The 19826-nt window shown below is 38.3% G+C and overlaps 1 protein-coding gene across 1 annotated transcript in view; it reads left to right on the top strand.

Moving 5' to 3' along the window:
- LOC148953769 (protein CFDP2-like) overlaps positions 1-19826 on the top strand; it is a 118416-nt gene that overhangs the window by 21844 nt on the left and 76746 nt on the right. Inside the window, exon 3 of the mRNA XM_089085893.1 lies at positions 11407-12109. Coding sequence (XP_088942019.1) covers positions 11407-12109 — 703 coding nt within the window. The remainder of the gene's footprint in view (positions 1-11406; positions 12110-19826) is intronic.

Raw genomic sequence — 19826 nt, 5'->3', positions numbered from 1 at the left:
TCTTTTTAATGTTTTCACTTTTATAACTTTAAGAAAACAGAAATTAATTAAGATTTTAAGGAATAAATATCAGCATGTGCAAATTAAACTGACAATTCACATTTCTTTCAGTACATGCATTTGAAATTTTTTAGTAAAGTACAATATATTCGGGCTTTTGGAAAGCTTGGGGTTTAGAACCCTACTCAGATCAAGTTCTTGGTTACATTATATCTTGGTTAAGCCTGGCATTAATTAAAAAAAAAAATCAAAATTAAACTAAAAAAAATCATTTTCAACTATGACTCGGGAGAGGGGGTAATTTTCCTCAGGGAGTATTCTTAATTGGGTCGCAGAATTTTCCAAGAGAAAACACCTAAACCTATAGATAATAGCCTAAGCAATTAAATAATTTCTGAAGGATAGATTGTCTTTGGACTCTTCAAATTATGAATGCATAAGCTTTTATAGACGAAAAACGCACCAAATCTAATGAACTAGCTTTCCTTATATTTGCACCGTAGTAATTTAGAAGAAAGTGTAGCATTTCCCTTGAAAATCTTGAATGAGAATTTTGTGAATGTGGAATAAAAACACAATTGAAAAATTAAAATTAAAAATAAAAAACTTAATACCGTTTTTGACACATTTTCTTGACTAATTATAAATACATACATAGGTGGGCGTGTAGTAATATTTTAAGCTCGAAGGATGACTAACTTACAATAATAATTCTTGTCGTGTTAAAAATTACCTTATTCAATTTATTTTTCAATTCAATTTATTATTCAAATAAAAACACAACACAAACATCAATAACAATGAAGGTCCTAAAAGAGAACTTGTTAAAGACCAAAAAAAAGAAAAAAAAATTAAAGCGACACTGGAAAAAGAATGATAGAAGAATAAAACATGGGTAATTAAAGCAAATTGGTTAAAAGTCGAAAGATTAAATTATATTATCAAGTTCTGTTACATTGTTGTACAGCATGCAGAAACTTGTGGCTAGCTTAACACTGGAGGATATTTTGTTCGATTGGATAATAGATTTGTAAATGGGAGGTTCTTGGGCAGCACTAAAAACGCATTTAGGAATTATAAAGGCTCTATTGGATGAACGGAGACAGTGGGCTTCCGAATTATTAATATTATAACAGGTTAGTGGCTGAGGAGGAAGATTATTGTGGAAAGCAGACTAAGCAAGCGATAAGTTTAATTTTTGTATTATTTGATCTAGTGGAGCTATGCCAAAACCTGAGTACAAATCACGGGTTGAATAAAGCTGGGGAAGCCAAATAACTGCTTTAATGGCACGGTTTTGGGCAAATTTGAGTTTTTTAGTGAAGGACTGGTTTGTATTTCCCCAAACTGATCCACAATAAGAAAGGTAAGGAATAATAGAGGGTAAGTAGGATTTCAGGAAGAAGAAAATAATTCACATGGTTAATCATAGCTACTTGTCTCAAAATTATTGCTGTGATGTAAGAAATATGATTTGAGAATGACAAGGATGAGTCAATAAACACACCAAGAAACTTGATAACCTCCACTTGTGGGAGGATGTCGGAGGAGTAATTGAGACCAAGATCAGGTCGGATCACGTCTTTGTTATAGGGGGTTCTGACTTTTTTGCTATTAAAGGTCATGTTATTCGTAAGGCACCACGCCTGGACTCTGTTCAGAAGGACTTGGGCAGAGGTTATTGATGATGGTAAATTGGTGTTAGTGATGAGGAAGTTGCTGTCATCAGCAAATAATACAGGATGCACTGAAAGGCCTAGGTCCATAACAAGATCATTGATATATAGGAAAAATAAAATCGGGCCTAGAACAGACCCTTGCGGGACACCCCTCCGAAGAGGTAAAGGCTGAGAGGTTACTCCACCTAAGCTCACACTCTGTACCCTTCCAGATAGATAAGAATCAAACCAAGAGAGGGGAACGCCATGAATACCGTAACTATTTGATTTACTTATTAAGTTCTAAGATCGACCGTGTCAAAGGCCTTAGAAAAATCCAAAAATAAGCCCAAAACAGTTTTTAAGGTCGAGTTGTGAACATATGAACTGTGTGGCGTCCATTAGAACATGAGATAATAGACAGTGAAATTGCCAGAAAAATAAAAAGGGCATTGGCAGAAAATATCACTAAGGAATATAAAGATGAATCGATGAAAAACAAAGTGCCACCAAACGTTACTAACATCATTGATCAAACAGTCAATGAACCAAATAATACCAAAGACGAAACTTATATTGAGCCTGTCGATGGCACACCTGTAAAAATTGTTTATGACTCAAAATGGAACAATGATTATTCTACTGATTACGGACTAAGAGAAGACAATAGCTACAGTATCAACAGAGAACATGGCGAACCATTTTACGGAACAGATTCAAAATGTCCAGAGTCGTTCATTGATCTTAATAATGTATAAAAATGTATATACCATATATTTAAATTAATATCATACATGTCATTATTTCATTAAAAATATGTTATCTATTACTTTGTTATATTTCCATTATTTCTAGGGTACGCTTGCAGATTCATAGAGGTTTTATTAGAAACTGAATTGGGTTCATTTAGGTTCACTTAGAGTGGCGCACCACTCTAAGTGAACCTAAATTAACCCAACTTTTTGCACATCTCTCTAACTATGACTGTGTGTCTGAGCGGATATGCGGGCATCTATAACCAGTCTAACCTAAATTCAACGTATCGATGCATAAAGTCCAAATGAATAGAACTTGGATTTTATGAATGTTATCTGATGTATCTGATAAGCTCACTTAGCGCGCTTAGTGAGTTTAAATTAAACTAACTTTTTGCATGTCTCTCTCACCATACCCGTGTGTCTGAAGGAATGTGCTACCTATAACTATAGGTGTAAAGATGACAGCAGTTAAGGTAGTGAACAGGTGAAAGTGAACTTAAGTAAACCTAACTTTTTTTGCATGTCTCTCTCACTATACTTGTGTGTCTGATCGATATTTATATGTGTTTTTTTTCTCTCTCTCTCTCTTTACCTGTTTGTCTGGGCGGGTGTTTGCTAGTCCCAGTTCCTGTCATTGTCGGTTTTTAGTGTGAATCTAAGTATTTGTATGTGTTTTTGTTTCTCTCCCTCTCTTTGCATGTGTCTCTGGTCATGTGTTTACTTGTCCTAGTGCCTGTCTATGTCGGTTTGCATGTCTGAATATAAATGTGTGTATGCATTTTTGTCTCTCTCACTCTCTGTGCCTGTGTGTCTGGGCAGATGTTTGCTTGTCCCAGTACCTGTCATTGTCGGTTTGTAGGCCGAATCTAAGCATTTGTATGTGTTTTTTGTCTCTCTCCCTCTCTTTGCATGTGTCTCTGGGCAGGTGTTTTCTTGTCCGAGTTGCCGGTTTTGTCGGTAGGCATATTAAAATCTTTGTATTTCTATGTATTTTTCGTCTCTCTCAATCTTTTTGCCTGTGTGTTTGAGCGGATATTTACTTTTCAAAGTGTTTATTTTTGTCGGTTTGTACGTCTTAATCTATGTATTTGTATGTGTTTTTCTCTATCACTCTCTCTGCCTGTTTATCTGGGTGGATGTTTTCTTCTGCCACTGGGCGTTTTTGTCGGTTTGTACGTCTTAATCTATGCTCTCACCCTCTTTGCTTGTGTTTCCAGGTGGGTGTTTGCTTATCTCAGTGCCTGTCTTTGTCAGTTTGTATGTCTGAATCTATATATTCGTATGCGTTTTTGTCTCTCTCACTTCCTTATCTTGTATGTTTTGGCGGGTGTTTGCTTATCTCAATGCCTATCTTTGTTGGTATGTATTTCTGAATCTGTATAGTTCCTTGCTTTTTTATCTCTTTCACTGTGTTTGCCTGTGTATCTGGGCGGATATTTGCATCTTCCAGTCCCAGTTTTTGTCAGTTTTCATGCCTGAATCTATGTATTTGTATGTGTTTTGAATCTCTCCCTCACTTTTCCTTTGCATCTGGGTGGGTTATTGCTTTTCTCAGTGTCTGTCTTTGTCGATTTTAACGTTTGAATCAATGCTTTCACTCTCTTTGCTTGTGAATCTGGGTGGGTGTTTGCTTCTCTCAGTGTCTGTCTTTGTCGGTTGTTAGATCTGAATCTGTACTGTCACTCTCTTTGCCTGTGTTTGTGTTTGGACGGAAGTTTGCGTTTCTCAGTGGATGTCTTTGTCAGTTTGTATGTCTTAATCTATGTGTTTATATTTTCTTTTGTCTTTCTCATTCTCTTTGCATGTGTGTCTTGGCGGATGTTTGCTTGTTCAAATGCCTGTCTTTGACAGTTTTTATGTCTTAATCTATCTAGTTGTTTTTGTCTCTCTCACTCTCTTTGCCTATGTGTCTGTGCGGTTGTTTGCTAGTCTCAGTGCCTGTTTTTGACAGTTTGTATGTCTGAATCTATATATTTGTATTTTGTTTGTGTCTTTCACTTCCATTGCTTGTGTTTCTGGACAGGTGTTTGCTTATCTCAGCGCTAGTATTTGTTGGTTTGTATGTCAGATTCTATATATTTGCATGTGTTTTTATCTCTCTCACACTCTTCGCATGTGTTTCTGGGCGGATATTTGCTTCTTCCTGTGCTTGCCTTTGTTGGTTTGTATGTCTTAATCTATGTATTTGTATGTGATTTTGACCTTCTCACTATCTCTGTGTGTGTGCCTGGGTGGGTGTTTGCTTGTCTCAGTGCTTGTCTTTAACGGTCTATATGTCTGAATCTATATAGTTGTATTTGTCATTTTCTCTCTCACTCTCTTTGCATATGTGTCCGGGTGGCTGTTTGCTTGTCCTCATGTTTGTTTTTGTTGATTCTATGATTGATTCTATATTAGTTGTATTTGTTTTTGTCTCTCTCACTTCCTTTGCTTATGTGTCTTGGCGGGTGTTTGCTTATCTCCACGCCTGTCTTTGTTGGTTTGTATGTCTGAATCTATATATTTGCATATGTTTTTATCTCTCTCACTCTCTTTGCCTTTCTGTGTGGGCTGATGTTTACTTCTCCCAGTGCCTTTCTTTGTTGGTTTGTATGTATGAATCTATGGATTTGTATATGTTTTTGTCTCCCTCAATCTGTTTGCATATGTGTCTGGGCGGATGTGCTTCTTCCAGTGCCTGTCTTTGTTGGTTTTTATGTCTGAATCTATATAGTTGTATTTTTTTGTCGTTCTCACTCTCTTTGCGTATGTGTCTGGGCGGGTGTTTGCTTATCTCAATGCCTGTCTTTTGTCGGTTTGTATGTCTGAATCTATATATTTTTATGTGTTTTTTTCTCTATCACTTCCTTTGCTTGTGTGTCTGGGCGGGTATTTGCTTATCCCAATGCCTGTCTTTGTTGGTTTGTATGTCAAAATCTATATATTTGCATGTGTTTTTTCCTCTATTAATCTCTTTGCCTATGTGTCTGGGTGAATTTTTGCTTCTCCCAGTACCTGTCTTTGTCGGTTTGTATGTCTGAATCTATGTATTTGTATGTGTTTTCGACTCTCTCACTCTCTTTGTCTGTGTGTCTGGGCGGGTGTTTGCTTATCAAAGTACCTGTCTTTGTCGGATTATATGTCTGAATCTATATAGTTGTATTTGTTTTTGTCTCTGTCACTCTCTTTGGCTGTGGGTCTGAGGCGGGTGTTTGCTTATCTCAGTGCCTGTCTTTGTCGGTGTATATGTCTAAATCTATATAGTTGTATTTGTTTTTGTCTCTCTGACTCTCTTTGACTGGGTGTCTGGGCGGGTGTTTGCTTATATCACTGCCTGTTTTTGTCGGTTTATATGTCTGAATTTTTATAGTTGTATTTATTTTTCCCTCTCTCACTCTCTTTGCCTATGTGTCTGAGCGTGTGTTTGCTTCTCCCCATGCCTGTCTTTGTTGTTTTGTAGGTCTGAATGTATATATTTGTATGTGTGTTTTTGTCTCTCTCTCTGTCTCATTGTCTGTGTGTCTGACCGGGTGTTTGCTCATCCCAGTGCCTGTCTTTTTCGGTGTGTATGCATGAATCTATATATTTGTATGTGTTTTTTCTCTCTCGCTCTCTAAGCCAGTGTGTCTGGGTGTTTGCTAGCTTGTTCCAGTGTCTGTCTTCGTCGGTTTGCATATTCGAATCAATATATTTGTATGTGTTTCTCACTCTCTCTGTATATGTATCTGTTAAAAACTCTATGAGTCTGCTAGCGTACCCTAGAAATAATGGAAATATAACAAAGTAATAGATAACATATTTTTAATGAAATAATAATATGTATGATATTAATATAAATATATGGTAGATACATTATTATACATTATTAATATCAATGAACAACTTTGGACATTTTAAATCTGTTCCATGAAATGGTTCACTATGTTGTCTCTTGATACTATAGCTATTGTCTTCTCTTAGTTCGTAATCAGTAGAATAATCATTACTCCATTTTGAGTCATACACAATTTTTACAGGTGTGTCATCGACAGGCTCAATATGCGTTTCGTCTTTGGTATTATTTGGTTTATTGACTGTTTCATCAATGATGTTAGTAACGTTTGCTGGAACTTTGTTTTTCATCGATTCATCTTTATATTCCTTAGTGATATTTTCTGTTAGGACCGTTTTTATTTTTCTGGCAATTTCTCTGTCTATTATCACATTATTTTTACACAGGTAACAATTCCGGCACGTAGACAAGATATGGTTTATGATATTAGCAGAAGAGTAGGCCTTTCTTTTCCTGTTTGCTTTCATTTGAATGCTAATACTTAAAAGATGACGATAGGTTCTATCAACTGGTAGCATGTTACCAGAAGCACTAGCAAGAACATACTCCTCTTAATCAACTATTATTTTTATGTTAGCGTTCTCTTTGAGTACTAACTTCTCTGGAAATGATACTTTCGCATATCCACCATTTGGATATTTTGTTGGTACTTGTTGGTACAATGGAATTCTGTTGGTACTCCAAATAAATTTAATTCCTTACTAAAATGAAAACGCACGCATACGTTTCCGATAGTGCTACCGCTTGTACCTGTTTCATAGTTTAAATACTTCTCCATGTCAGCATTCAATGCTACAATAATCATGGGGTCATATTTAATAGCGGAGGAGGTTTTATGTGCCGTCCTTGTTACAACTCATAAAAAGGCGCTGGAACTTAAAATTTTGACTTTGGGGCATGTTTCTACAGCCTTCATTTGTTTATTTTCTACAGCCATCCAGAGATGCTGGCAGGGTCAAATATCATGTGAACACACTTTCTTAAAATGCTTCATCTTCACTTTTTTAGAGATATTAGTTGTGTGTGTATCGTTCCACTGCGTAAAAAATACTGATTTAATACATGCAATAAACTAGGTGCTGTCGATAACCCATCATAGAGTACCAGTCGGAAAGCCGTATCGTGTCTATGAACAAGCATTGAGTACTATTGGTATAGCCGCAAGCATATTTCATTTCATATTCAGATACATAAAAAAAGTTAAATAATTTCAGTGCATAAAAAGATTCAGACCAAAAAAAAGTGCTACTAAAAACATTATTTTTCTAACAGTAATAGTCATGACTAAAATATCTATACCATTCTCATTTTGAGTTTCAAAAATATTAATTGTGGTTTTTATATGTTTTAAGTATCTTCTATGTCACTCTAAGTCATGTAAAAAAAAGTTGAAAAAATAGCATGTAAAAAAAATAATAATAAAAAAACTTAAAAAAAACAAAAAACATAAAAAAAATGGGGGGAGGGGGTAAAAAAGTTGGGGGGAGGGGTCCCTTAGAGGTTTGGGACATTTGGAGGTTGAGGTCCTTGATGGTTAGGGTCTTTGGTGCTTACGATCCTTGATGATTCATGCTCATAATCCTCTCACTACTTGATTTGCAAGGATTTCTAAGGATTGTTCTGAATTTCTTTATTAAAATTCTTTTGTTGCTATCTACATCTCTATTAGTATCAACTTTTTTGTATACTAGAATATTAAAGCACATTTTATAATGACAACACTGTTCAAATGGTACTTGTGTATTATATAGAACACATCGGAGAATTAAAGGTAGGCCAACTCAAAAGGTCATTTTATCATCGTTAACCATTTCCATAGATTGATGCTATTCCATGTTTATAATAAATTCCCTATGAGTTAACAACCCCGTCGGGCTTACCTTAATTGGTAATCAGTTTAACCCTTTTTTTACCCCCTTCATGCAATCCAATCACCAATTAAGATCATTCTCACCCAATTTATTCAATCATCAATTAAGATCATTCATGCACTCCAATTCGCAAATGCTATACCTTTTTTCGCAAATAGAGTTATTTGATGGTAAATAATTTAAAACCATATGTCATCAATTCTAGACAAGATACAAGGTACCTTCAGCCTAGAGGTTATTAGTGTTTGACAATTTTTGACTCAGAAACATGCACGGCTTGGCTATATCCTTAGTAAAAACATTCTTCATACGAAAAAACATGATTATCTAACCCTACAACTGAAACCAATATTTTTTTTTACAGAAGGCTCAATAAACCTTTGAATACGCAATTTGACGATCTCGAGTTTTGTCTATTGAACCTAGAAAAACGTGTCAGACGAGGCCTATACTTGTGAAATATATACCTACCGATGATAGGGCATGAACCCATGGAACTACACATATATTCTAGTGTAATTTCTTATACATCACTTTTTGGGCCAGAAAAGTGTGTGTTGCTCAGAAACCAGTCTGGCTGCATTACAAAATCTCGTCCCAGGTTCCAAATATAACGTGTTTGATCGCTTTATAGACCCATAATATAGAGGGATTGGTCGTTTTCTACCATCTCGTTCCGGACTGTGTATATGGATACTACTCAAAATTCGAACTTTATCGTAAAGAGCGAGGTATTGACTAGGGAGCAAACTCCCTACTATACGTAATAAAAACATACGAATATATAAATTCGTTACGTAAGTTAATTCGTAAGTTGTCTCAGAACAAAATTTCGAGAAAGACAATTAGCCAAAAAAAGGAAAAATCCGAATTTCATTTTGATTATTCATGTACGCTGAGCCAAAATCAAAGCTGCATTAATTCAAAAACGTTCAGAAATTAACTAAAAAACACAAGTTTTTTAAGTGAAAGTAAGGAGCGACATTAAAACTTAAAACGAACAGAAATTATTCCGCATATGAAAGGGGCTGTCCCCTACTCAACACCTCGCTCTTTACGCTAAAGTTTGACTCTGTCTCACAACTTGATTTTTTAAAACAATGAAAAACTTTAGCGTAAAGAGCAAGGCGTTGAGGAAGGGACAGCCCCTTTCATATGCAGAATAATTTATGTTCGTTTTAAGTTTTAATGTCGCTCCTTACTTTCAGTTAAAAAAAACTTGTTTTTCTAAGTTAATTACAATAAATAAACGAGTCAAACTCAAAACGAGCAGAGATTAAAATATAATGGGCGCAAAACCCCTACGCCTTCCCAAGGCCAGAACAAAATTTGCACTTTACTGAAAAAATACAAATGAATGTGCATTGTCAGTTTAATGCACATATACTGATATTTAGTAATCAAAATGTTAATATTATTTGCTTTCTTAGAGTTATAAAAGTAAAAACATTTATATTATTTTCAGTAAATTGCAAGCTTTGTTCTGGCCTTGAGAAGGCATAGGGGTTTTGTGCCAAACTTATGTCAATTTCTGCTCGTTTTGAGTTTGACTCGGTTATTTATTGTAATTTCTGTTCGTTTTAGGTTTCATTTATTTATCGATGCTGATTTGTGGTAGTTTCACGCTTGGTTGATTATTTGATTTTATTTTTGCTCCTTTTTTGTTTAATGGAGTTGTTTACTTATCTTTAAAAAACTTATTTTGTGGAAAAAGTTTTTTTAATTAATTTCTGTTCGCTTTATATTGACATAGTCTTTTCTGGAAAAAGAATAATACTTTAAATCTTTTCGTTTTTTTAAGACTTTATAGTTTGGCCTTCTATTTGTATGCTGGAGAAAAATTTTCAGCAATTTTTAACAATATACACCCTTTTATAAATCTAGAAACAAGTACTGTTTAATTTAGATTCATACCTCCTCTAGTTGACCTGAAATGGAAAACTTGATACTATTCGCAAAAAAATCTGTTTACTTTCTTTGATAGCTTGGATACACTTATGCTATTTTGATTTGGTTAAATCTTAAGAGCAGAAGTAGCCCCGAAAGTTTGAACAAAATACCCTCAGTCTTTCTTGGGATACTGCAGAGATGCCTTTTTGGGAATTAGCATTATCACAGTGCATTTTGATTTAATCTTAAGGCAAAATTTAGTTTTTAAAAATAATGGCCAAATGGGAGGGTGGGCATTTGAGGGTGGGAGTGGAAGGAGGATTAGTCATCCTCCAATCACTTTCGACTATTACAAAGCGCATCAGCCCTTTCTATGTTCAATCGAATGAGCCCTTTTTGAAGTTCCCACGACAACTCCTTCGATGCAAAGTGCCCTGGTCTAAACAACAACAACAACAAAAAATATCACTAATCGCTTTCGACTATTAAAAAGGGTACTAGCCCTTTGAATTTCAAATCGAATGAGCCCTTTTTCAAGTTTCTACGACAAAGATATCAATAAAACCTTATATGCCCCCAGGGTATAACTTATAACCCTTGCCCTGAGGGTTGTGGGACAGTGTTCTCCTCAAAAATATATTTTCAATCTGAAAATCAACTACGCTGAACAAAATGGCACTATACTTCATCCTCTTAAAGAAACAGGAAGAAACCGAAGACGACGGTGACGGCAACGTTTTTCTGTTCCAAAGACACAATCGCGATGAAAATTCCTATGTCGCAGCACTTGCCAGCAAGTTATTGTCTATCCCTGCGACTAGTGTGCCCAAAGAAAGGCTATTTTTGGTGGTAGGCCTGATAGTGACTATGATAGTGACTTAGAAAAGAAATTGCCTCAGTCCACATAAAGTGGATAAGTTGATTTTCATTCACGATAACTATAGCCACATCCTGCAGTTCTAATAAACTTCCCCTTCTGAAGCCTATTGCTGATTCTAAGTGGGAGCAAAGGACTAGATAAGCCAGAAAATTTCCACGGCGGTGGTGGGCATACAGGCAATGAGACTTGGCCCTCCGTCCCTAGGCAGCATAGGATATCCGCTAGCGCACCTCACAGTGGTGAAGGGTTGTAAACATCACTGAGCTTTACGCCGAGCAAGGTGATGGCCAACGCGCTTCGGGTGACCGCAAAACTTGGGACCTTGTGGTGTACCTTATCCCCAAGAAACGCTCAATGATGATGACAAATATAATGATGAAAAGTTTGGCTACGGCATCCCCGGTATAATGCGATGCGAAGAGAATGGCGCTCTCGTCAAAAAGTATGCTAGCTACCGTCCTATCAAGAAGACAAGGCCTAAATATCGGCTGCTGGAACTTGTGCTAAATTAAATGTTCACTGACACAAGCTTTTGTAGCTGATGAATTTTATCTTCATAACCTTGATATTCTGTGCGTTTCTGAGACGAGTCTAAATGGACGTAACATCTTGACCCTTGAATCCTCGGCTGGGAAGGCGGTCTTTTTTTATAACTCGAGACCATCAGATGGATCTGGCCGAGCAGGAGTAGGTATCCTGTTGTCCCCCAAAGCAGTTACAGGGCTCATCGAATATGAGCCTGTGTCTGAGAGAATCGTACGGAAAAGAATTAAAGGTTGCGCGAACAATCTGACTGTCCTTAGCGTTTACGCCCCAATAAGAGATGCCACTCATCAGCAAAAAGATCAGTTTTATAGTGACCTGCAGACAGTCATTGATAAGATTCCCGGGAAAGATGTCCTCCTAATTGGAGGCAACTTCAATACCAGAATCGGCGGAAAGCTGAATAACTCGGAACATGAGATTGGCAAGCACGGCCTTGGAGACAGGTGCACAAATGAAAACAGGCTTTTGCTGTTTGCAATGCGGAACAATCTCGCTGTGGCTAACACCTGGTTTAGGCACAAGCCATGTCATACGTATACATGGGAATCCCGTGATGGAAGAGTAAAGACCCAAATAGATTATCTCCTTGTATCCCGACAATGGAAATCCATGTTGTTGGACTCGAGAGTGCACAGAGGTGCTGACACGGGATCGAAAAAGGGACCTGACCACTTCTTGCTGAAGACAAGCCTAAAGTACAGACTTAGCTCAAGGAAGACTACTATGCCGAACCAGAAAATAGACGTTTCGAAGCTGAAAGTAGATGAGTACCGAGGAGCATTTGTCCTTGAACTCTCAAACCGCTTCGCTTTCCTTCAAGATGATACCAAGGAGGCAATCCCGACTGATCAGTGCCCCAAGATAAAGATTGAGAAGAAATGGAGCAAATTCAAGGACCACATCAATGAAGCTGCCGCAAACATACTTGGGTTTGCCAAGCGTAAAACCAAGAAATGGATCTCAGAAAAGACAATCAAACTCTCTGCCAAAAGAACAGAAATGACCAACAAGAAGTCCCCCACGTACAAAGTGCTACGACAAGGATGTCAAAAATCAGCAAAAGCTGACAAAAAAGCCTACTGGTCTAATGTTGCCAGTGATATGGAAAGAGCCGCATCACGGAACGATACACGAAAACTCTATCAGATACTTGGAGAATGCACTGAGAAGAAAAAGAAAACTACCATTCCCTCACTTAAGGCAAAGGATGGAAAAATACTCAAAAGCAGCGAGAAACGTATCGAAAAATGACGAGTTCACTTCCAAGAGCTATTGAGACCAGGAGACAATAGTAATCGAAAGCAACCATTTACAGAACCGCAGAACACCCCGCACAACCAGGCTTATGAAAATGTATGCACGGACCCACCCTCTAGGGGAAAAGTAATTAAGGCGATCCAAGTTTTGAAAAACCATAAAAGCCCAGGAATAGATGGGATTCCTGCCGAGTGACTGAAAGCTCTCCCCGAGGCGGTGGTGGATGAACTTCATAGCGTGATAACCGAAGGTTGGGACAATGAATACATCACAGATGACTGGAAGACCTCAATAATTTGCCATATCTTCAAAAAGGAGACCAAATGGACTGCAAAAACTACCGAGGTATATCCCTTATACCCATTGCTGCCAAACTGTTCGCAGTCATACTTTTAAACAGATTCAGATACACCAGAAACAGCCGAACACGACCCAACCAAGCAGGGTTCAGGCCGGGTAAGGGTTGCTATGACCAGATTTTTAGCCTGCGACAGATTCTTGAACACCGGTTTAAACACCAACAGGAAACAATCCAAATCTTCATAGACATCATTACCGCGTTTGATTCGGTCCATCGTGATGCAATATGGGAGGCAATGAGAGAGGACAGTTTGCCTGAGGAGATCATCAATCTGCTCAAGGCATACTATGCTGGAACAAAGGCCGGGTAAGAGTCGATGGCGATCTTTCAGATCTGGTCCTGATCGAGGAAGGTGTATGTCAAGGCTGTGTCCTTTCACCAACTCTGTTCAACTTCGTCATCGATTGGATCCTCAGGGTCCTGGACAATTATAAAGGCGTTTCAGTGAGCCCGTCCTTCTCCGTCACAGATCTTGACTATGCTGACGATGTCGACATGCCTGCTGAATCCGTTGCAGAAGCCCAGGCTATGATAAATGACGTGGCAGTCAAGGCACTCTCGACTGGTCTCCAAATAAGCCAACCAAAAACAAAATCCATGCGAACAGATGGGATGGGTGAAAACCCTCTGACCCTAAATTGCAATCAGACAGAAGACATACAGTCATTCAAATACCATACATCGATGGGAAACCCTGCTGGCGAATCTTCAGAAGAAATACAGATGGACATATCGTCAGCCTAGAGTGTCTTATATCAACTATAGAAAAATCTCTTGAATCGGAGCGAAATATCACTACGCACAAAGCTCCGAGTGTATGAAGCTATGGTTCTCTCGGTCCTCCTCTATGGATGTGAAACGTGGTCACTTAAAGCAGCCGAAGCATTGAGCTTGAATATATTCAACCACAAATGCCTGCACTATATTCCGGATATCCGCTTCTCAGATAGAATCTCGAATGAAGAAGTAAGGAGAAGATGTGGGGATCGCCCACTTGTCTCCGACATTGTTGAGCATAGGAGACTGAGATAGCTTGGCCACACAATGCGCAGACCAGATGACCATATAAGAAAAAATGCCTCAAATGTCTACCACTACCTGCTTGGAAGAAGAGGGCAGGAGGCCAAAAGAAGACGTGGCTAGCAACAGTTAAGTCTGATCTGGAGCCAATCGGGGGATTTCGAAAATACGGCCGTCGCTGGGATCGCCAGTGGCTGGAATTGGTGGAGCCTGCCACCCTCGAGCGAAACCTATGGAAGGAGACATGTCGTCATCTGCTGGGCACCACGATGAGTCTAGATGCGGCTTGAACGTGCAACAAGTACAAAGTACAAGTAAGTAATAAACTTCTGAAGTTTGCCTGAAGGAGTTTTTTTCGACGCACTAATATTCAAAGATAAAAAATGAATACGGTAATACGGTATTCGAAGTTTTGTATACAGTATTTTTTGAGGAATAAACATAATACTAATTTTGATCATTAGTTTTGTTACAAAAACATAGCTCTTAGATATTTCAACTATTCTGCAAAGATTCTGAAATGCCACAGCCATTTCATTTACACCAGATTTCTACTTCTCTTGATGTAGAATAATGAAGAAGACCAGCGTCCAGCCAGAGAGTCGCAAAGTTTCTACCTCATGAATAGGTAGAATATCTTGTAAATAAAAATTTGATTTAAGGAAGACTAAAATCTATTTTATAAATCATATATAACAGCTTTCTATGTAAACATTATATGCCCCCAGGGCATAATTTACAACCCTTGCACTGAGGGCTCTGAGGGGGTTATCATCCTAAAAGACCTAATTTCCATAACTTTCAACTACGTTGAATAAAATGGATATCTCAAAATTGTTATTGGATGTGTTTGGGAAAATGGTGGGCGTGAGAGGGGCGTTAGTCACTATCCAATCAATTTCAACTATTAAAAAAGGCACTAGCCCTTTTTATTTCCAATAAAAAGAGCCCTTTTGAAGCTTCTACGACAACGCTTTCAATGAAAACTTTATATGCCCCCAGGGCCTAACTTACAACCCTTGCACTGAGGGCTCTGAGGGGGTTATCATACTAAAAGACAAAAATTCCAGAACTTTCAACTACGTTGAACAAAATCTCAAAATTTTAATTCGATGTGCTCGGGAAAATGGTGGGCATGAGAGGGGCGTTAGTCGCTATTCAATCACTTTCAATATTAAAAAAGGCACTAGCCCTTTCAATTTCCAATTGAATGAGCCCTTTTGAAGTTTTTACGACAAGGATTTCAATTAAAACATTATATGCCCCCAGGGCACAACATACAACCCTTGCCCTGAGGGCTATGGGGGAAGGGGTTTCCATCCTTAAAGACATAATTTCCAAAACTTTCAACTACATTGAATAAAATGGCTATCTAAAAATTTTGATTGGATTTGTTTGGGGGAATGATGGGCGTGGGGGGGGCTAGTGGTCCTATCACTTTCGACTATTAAAAAGGGCACTAGCCCTTTGAATTTCCAATCGAATGAGCCCCTTTTGAAGTTTCTACGACAATGTCTTCTATAAAAACCTTATGTGCCCCCAGGGCATAACTAAAACTCTTCCCCTGAGAGTTGTGGAGGAGTGGCCACCTCAAAAACATATTTTATATCTAGAAATCAGCTACGCTGAACAAAATAACTATCTCAAAATTTTTATTGGATGTTTCTGGGGGAATGAGGGGCGTGGAGGGGGCTAGTTACCATCCAATCACTTTTGACTATTAAAAAGAGCACTAGCCCTTTGAATTTCCAGTCAAATGAGCCTGTTTTGAAGTTTCTACGACAACACCTTCTATAAAAAACCTGATATTCCCCCAGGGCATAACTTAAAACCCTTGCCCTGAGGGCTCTGGGTGAGTGTCCTCCTCAAAAACATATTTTCTAAATGGATATCAGCTACTCTCAACAAAATGGCTATCTTTAAATTTAGATTGGATGTGTTTGGAGAAATTATGGGCGTGGGGTGGGGGGCTAGTTACCCTCCAATCATTTTCGACTATTAAAAAGGGCACTAGCCCTTTGAATTTCCATTCGAATTAGCCTTTTTTGAAGTTTTTACGACAGCGCCTTCTATAAAAACCTGATTTTCCCCCAGGGCATAACTCAAAACTCTTGCCTTGGGAGTTGTGGAGGAGTGTCCACCTCAAAAACATATTTTCTATCTGGAAATCAGCTACGCTGAACAAAATGGCTATGTCAAAATGTTGATTGGATTTGTTTGGGAGAAGGATGGGCATGGGGGGGGGGCTAGTTGCCCTCCAATCACTTTTGACTATTAAAAAGGTTGCCTAAAATATTGATTGGATGTATTTGGAAAAAAGATGGGCGTGAGAGGGGGTTTATGTGCCTTCAAATCACTTTTGACTATTAAAAAGTACATTAGTTCTGTGAATTTCCAATCAAATGAGACTGCTCTGAAGTTTATATGTCAATGCCGTCTATAAAGACCTTATAAGATCACAGGCCATAACTAAAAACCCATGTTCTGAAGGCTGTGGGGGAGTGTCCTCCTCAAATCCATATTTTCTATCTATAAATCAACTACGCTGAACCAAATGGCTATCTAAAATATTGATTGGATGTGTTTCGAGAAAAGATGGGCAGGAGAGGGGGGCTAGTTGCCTTCAAACCACTTTCGACTATTAAAAATGGCATTAGCCCTTTGAATTTTCAATCGAATGAGCCGTTTTTCAAGTTTCTACGACAAAGATTTTAATAAAAACCTTATATAACCCCAGGGTATAACTTATAACCCTTGCCCTGAAGACTGTGTGGGGAGTGTCCTGCTCAAAGGCAGAATTTTCTGAACTTTGAACTGCGTGGAACAAAACGACTATCTCAAAACCTTTTTTGGATATGTTTGGGAAAATGTTGGGTGTGGAAGGGCTGTTAGTTGCTTTCCAATCACTTTTGACTATTAAAAAGGGCACTAGCCATTTCAATTTCCTATAGAATGAGCCCTTTTTGAAGTTTCTACGACAACGCGTCATATAAAAACCTTATATTCCCCCTGGGCGTAATTTACAACCATTGCCCCTAAGGCTGTGGGGGGGGGGGTGCCATCCTCAAAGACATAATTTCTAGAACTTAAGACTACGTTGAATAAAATGGCTATCTCAAAGTTCTGATTAGACGTGTTTGGGGAAATAGGTGGGCGTGAGAGGTTGGTTAGTTGTCCCCTAAACACTTTCGACTATTTAAAAGGGCACTAGCCCTTTGAATTTCCAATCGAATGAGGCCTTTTTAAAGTTTCTACGACAAAGCCTTCTATAAGAAACCTTACATGCCCCAAGGGTATAACGTACAACCCTTGCCCAAAGGGCTTGCCCTAAGGGGGACTCTCCTCAAAAACATAATTTCTATCTGGAAATCAACTACACTGAACAAAATAGCTATCTCAAAGTTTTAATTGGATGTGTTTTGGGAAATGGCGGGCGTGGAAGGGGTGTTAGTTACCCTCCAATCACTTTCGACTATTAAAAAGGGCACAAGTCCCTCCAATTTTAAATTGAATGACCGCTTTTCGAAGTTTCTACGACAACTTCTTCGATACGAAGTGCCCTGCTCTAAAGGAAAAAATTAATAAATAATACATTGTGCCAAGATCGTTCTTATAGGCCCCAGGGCATAACTTAAAACCTTCGCCCTGAGGACTGTGGGGGAGTGTCCTCCTGTATACTTAGTCCCCGTTTCTTATCTCGTTCTCGAGTGTCCCCGTTCTTTACTTAGGTAGCGCGATCGCGCTGCCTATGATTTATGCAAAAACTTTCTATATAAACCTTATATGCCCCCAGGGCATAACTTACAATCCTTGCACTGAGGGCTCTAAAGGGGTTATCATCCTAAAAGACCTAACCTCCAGAGCGTTCTACTACGTTGAACAAAATGGATATCTCAAAATTTTAATTCGATGTGTTTGGGAAAATGGTGGGCGTGAGAGGGGCGTTAGTCCATCAATCACTATCCAATCACTATCCAATCACTTTCAACTATTAAAAAAGGCACTAGACCTTTCAATTTCCAATTGAATGAGCCCTTTTGAAGTTTCTACGACAACGCTTTCAATAAAAACTTTATATGCCCCCAGGGCATAACTTACAACCCTGGCCCTGAGGGCCCTGGGAGGAGGGGTTTTCATCCTTAAAGACCTAATATCCATAACTTTCAACTACGTTGAATAAAATGGCTATCTAAAAATTTTGATTGAATATGTTTGGGGAAAAGGTGGGCGTGAGAGGGGGTTAGTTGCCCTCAAATCACTTTCCACTATTAAAAAGGGTACTAGCCCTTTGAATTTCAAATCGAATGAGCCCTTTTTCAAGTTTCAACAACAAAAATTTCAATAAAAATCTTATATGCCCCCAGGGCATAACTTATAATCCTTGCCCTGAGGGTTTTGGGGGAGTGTTCTACTCAAAAATATGTTTTCTATTTGGAAATCAACTACGCTGAACAAAATGTCTATCTCAAAATTTTCATTGGATGTGTTTGGGGGAATGATGGGTGTGGGGGGAAGCTAGTTGCCCTCCAATCACTTTCGATTATTATAAAGGGCCCTAGCCCTTTGAATTTCCAATCGAATCAGCTTTTTTTGAAGTTTCTACGACTACGCCTTCTTTACAAACCTTATATGCCCCCAGGGCATAACTTAAAGCCCTTGCCAAGAGGGCTGTGGATGAGTGTTCTCCTCAAAAACATATTTTCTATCTGGAAATCAACTACGCTGAACAGAATTGCTATCTCAAAATTTTGATTGGATATGTTTGGGGAAATGATGGGCGTGGGGGGGCTAGTTGCCCTCCAATCACTTTCGACTATTAAAAAGGGCACTAGCCCTTTGAATTTCCAATCGAATGAGTATTGTTTTGAAGTTTCTACGACAACGTCTTCTATAAAAACTTTATATGTCCCCAGGGCATAAATTAAAACCCTTGCCCTGAGGGTTGTGGGGGAGTGTCCTCCTCAAAAACATATTTTCTATCTGGAAATCACTTACGCTGAACAAAATCGCTATCTCAAAATTTTGATTGGATGTGCTTGGGGGAATGATGGGTGGGGGGCTAGTTGCCCTCCAATCACTTTTGACTATTAAAAAGGGCACTAGCCACTCCAATTTCCAATCGAATGAGCCCTTTTCAAAGTTTCTACGACAACTCCTTCGATGCGAAGTGCCCGGGTATGGAGAACCAAAAAAAAACACACTGTGCCCACATCGTTCTTTACTTAGGCGGCGCTAGCGCGCTGCCTATGATACTGATTTGTGGTAGTTGTTTGCTTGGTAGACTGTTTGGTTCTGTTTGTTCATTAAACTGACCATACACATTTTTTCAGTAAATTCATTTGAATTTTTTTCAGTAAAATACAAATTATCTAGCTTTTAGAACGCATGGGGTTCAGAACCCTACTCATATTAATTTCTGCTCGTTTAGAGTTTGACTTATTTTAATTTCTGTTTGTTTTGGGTTTCATTTATTTATTGATACTGATTTGTGGTATTTGTATGCTTGGTACATAATTGAATTATATTTTTGTTGATTATTGGTTTAATCGAGCTCTTTACTTTTTTTTAAAAACTTATTTTGTGGAAAATATTTTTTAAATTAATCTACAATTACAGATCGCCAAACGTAGCCTTAATTCATTACAAATAAAGCGAATCAACTTGGTTGAATCCTGTACTGCCACCGTGTGGCATTGCTTCTGTTACAACTGGAAAGCCTAAAACATATTTATTCATACTTTTAAATCAATTAGCTTCTCAGAATTTTAAATTGA

Source organism: Artemia sp. Qi Xiang Cuo, chromosome 3, assembly GCF_049724085.1.
Source record: "Artemia sp. Qi Xiang Cuo chromosome 3, ASM4972408v1, whole genome shotgun sequence".
NCBI classification, from domain to species: Eukaryota; Metazoa; Arthropoda; class Branchiopoda; order Anostraca; family Artemiidae; genus Artemia; species Artemia sp. Qi Xiang Cuo.
This window is presented reverse-complemented; position numbering and strand designations above follow the sequence as displayed.